Below are 2,345 nucleotides of genomic sequence, written 5' to 3'. Positions count from 1 at the left end.
TAATAAGAAACTTAAACAATAAAATTAAAAAGTTATAAAATACTAAACACTAAAATATAAATTGTATATTTAAATTTATATAATAATATTAAAATTAAATATTTATAAAATGAAAATATACCCGCACTATGTGCGGGATAAACTCTAGTTAATTCCTTAAAGGAGAAAGATTATGTTGTAAACAAACGCGAATTAATTCAAATAAAGCAAAAAAAGCAAAAATGTATTGAGTCAAATATTCGTTTAGGATATCTTATTATTATGTGAATTAAATAATTTTATAATATTTAGATCCTTATTTATAGCATCCTAAAAAAATTTGATATTTTTTTCATATAGGTATACATATTTATCTAAAAAGGTAAATTTTTCTAAACCAATAAAAAATACCGTACCGTCTGCGGTCCCAATACCCCCAGATGTCAACCTTAATAGCGAGTTTATCTTTCTTGCGCCTACCTAACGAATATCGAGTTTTTACTGGCGCACAGAGATTTAAGACACCTCAAAATACAACGGATTAAAATAGAGCTGATTCAAAATGTATTTATTTGGAAGCTTTTCGACCGTAAAAAACAAAGATACGGAAGCTTGTACGAGAAGATGAATAGATAACTTCAGTTATAAAGATGACATATAAATTTAGTTGAATTTGATTGGAGGAATTTATTTTCTGAGGTGGATAGACTGAGCAGTGATCTTAGTTTCTTTTCAGTATAGGATAAAACTAGGGAATTTATTTTCTGAGGTGGATACAGTGGGTGGGGTGGATAGCAGGATAGGTTAGCATATGATAGATTTTGAAGTGTCATTGAAATATCCTAAAAAATCATATGAAATTTATAAATATATAGTTTTTAGTTGCTAATTTTATTTTATTTTTTCTTAGTGCAAATTGCAAAATCTCTAGAGAAGTAGTAGTGTAAGCGCAAAACTTTCGAAACGAAGACAAAATAAAAATGGCGCCGTTTCAGAAAAAAAACATGAAGAAGTTTCTGATTGGCTAATCCGTTAGTCACGAGGATCGCTATCTCATTTATTCTGTACCGTCGATAAGACTCAAATCTAACGAATACAAATCATCTTTCTTTCTTTTGTCCTTGTCGCTATAAAACCACACCCACGACCGCCAACTAAAAATCACAAATCTCATACCACTCTCTACAACAACAACATCAATCTAACACGTCTCATCGATTTTGTCGCAATGGAAACCACCGGAAAAGTGAAGAAGGCTTTCGGAGGAAGGAAAGCGGGTGGCCCCAAGACCAAATCCGTCTCGAAATCGATCAAAGCCGGTCTCCAGTTTCCGGTGGGGAGAATCACTCGTTTCCTGAAGAAGGGACGGTACGCACAGAGGCTCGGCGGTGGAGCTCCCGTTTATATGGCCGCCGTTCTCGAGTACCTAGCCGCCGAAGTAAGTTTTCTTCATTCAGATCTGATTTGTCTATAGCGGGGAAATCATTTTCTGATCTGTGAACTCTTTGGTATTCAGGTGCTAGAGCTTGCTGGTAACGCTGCTAGAGACAACAAGAAGTCGAGAATCATCCCGAGGCATCTTCTTTTGGCGATTAGGAACGATGAAGAGTTGGGGAAGCTTCTCAGTGGAGTTACGATCGCTCACGGTGGTGTCTTGCCCAACATTAACTCTGTTCTTTTGCCTAAGAAGTCTGCTAAGTCGTCCGAGGATGCTGCACCCAAGTCGTCTGGCAAATCTCCCAAGAAGGCTTAATCATCTCGACGTTACTTCAATTCACCTGTTTAGTTATGTGTTTGGTTACTTTGTGAGGGGACTATGTAGAAAGCTTTTTTAGTTATGTAATTTGGATTTGAGTTCTCTTCAGATCCTATTTTATCTTTAGTAACAATTTATAAATCATTTGGACTAAACTCACCTCAACTTTTGTTACACACGCAAAAAAGAAAAAAAAAACTTACCGCAACAGAGCAAATACTTAATTTATTTCGTTTAATCACCTCACTGTTTCTCTTCCTAGCTGATCTAAACACTATCAAATGTTCCTTTCTCAATTATCTCATCGTGTTTGTTATTTAGCATCGCCATTACGATGTATAGCAACTCGAGGTTCTTGTTCTTCAAAATTATTCGTTGGAGGTATATATCTGTCGATGTTCTATTTAATCGCTTCCTGATTAATAATGTATTTAATCGTTATGTTTGTAAATGGACCCATTTGGTTGTTTTAGACAACCGTATCCTTAGGACAGAAAATAGTTTTAGTTAGTGATCCATGATATGAAGTGCACTCTAAGTGTTCGATTATATGCGTGAGAAAAACACTGAATGTAAGCCATGTTACAAAAAAAAAAAAAAAAAAAAAAAA

The 2,345-nt window shown here is 34.8% G+C and overlaps 2 protein-coding genes across 3 annotated transcripts in view; both read left to right on the top strand.

The window, feature by feature from the left end:
• The first annotated feature begins 1,133 nt into the window (after positions 1-1,133).
• Positions 1,134-1,892, top strand: LOC106315574 (probable histone H2A.7). The gene is made up of 2 exons (XM_013753339.1): positions 1,134-1,417; positions 1,496-1,892. The coding sequence occupies exons 1-2, from the start codon at positions 1,208-1,210 to the stop codon at positions 1,730-1,732; spliced, it is 447 nt and encodes a 148-aa protein (XP_013608793.1). The 5' UTR covers positions 1,134-1,207; the 3' UTR covers positions 1,733-1,892.
• Positions 1,893-1,953: 61 nt separating this feature from the next.
• The window catches only part of LOC106315575 (glycine-rich RNA-binding protein 2-like), a 1,226-nt gene continuing 834 nt past the window's right edge, over positions 1,954-2,345 (top strand). For both annotated transcript variants that reach the window (XM_013753340.1, XM_013753341.1), the window contains exon 1: positions 1,954-2,116. In XM_013753340.1, the coding sequence (XP_013608794.1) occupies positions 2,017-2,116 (100 nt within the window). In that variant the 5' untranslated portion in view covers positions 1,954-2,016. The remainder of the gene's footprint in view (positions 2,117-2,345) is intronic.

Source organism: Brassica oleracea, chromosome C9 (assembly GCF_000695525.1).
Source record: "Brassica oleracea var. oleracea cultivar TO1000 chromosome C9, BOL, whole genome shotgun sequence".
Classification (NCBI taxonomy): domain Eukaryota; kingdom Viridiplantae; phylum Streptophyta; class Magnoliopsida; order Brassicales; family Brassicaceae; genus Brassica; species Brassica oleracea.
The sequence above is the reverse complement of the archived record's forward strand: the minus strand, read 5'-3'. Positions and strand labels throughout refer to the sequence as shown.

What these genes read in the sequence shown, in the direction of transcription:
- LOC106315574 (XM_013753339.1), top strand. Translation starts at nt 1,208, where the DNA reads ATGGAAACCACCGGAAAAGTGAAGAAGGCTTTCGGAGGAAGGAAAGCG. An exon ending in TCGAGTACCTAGCCGCCGAA is followed by an intron (nt 1,418 to 1,495) that starts GTAAGTTTTCTT and finishes TTTGGTATTCAG; the next exon opens with GTGCTAGAGCTTGCTGGTAA.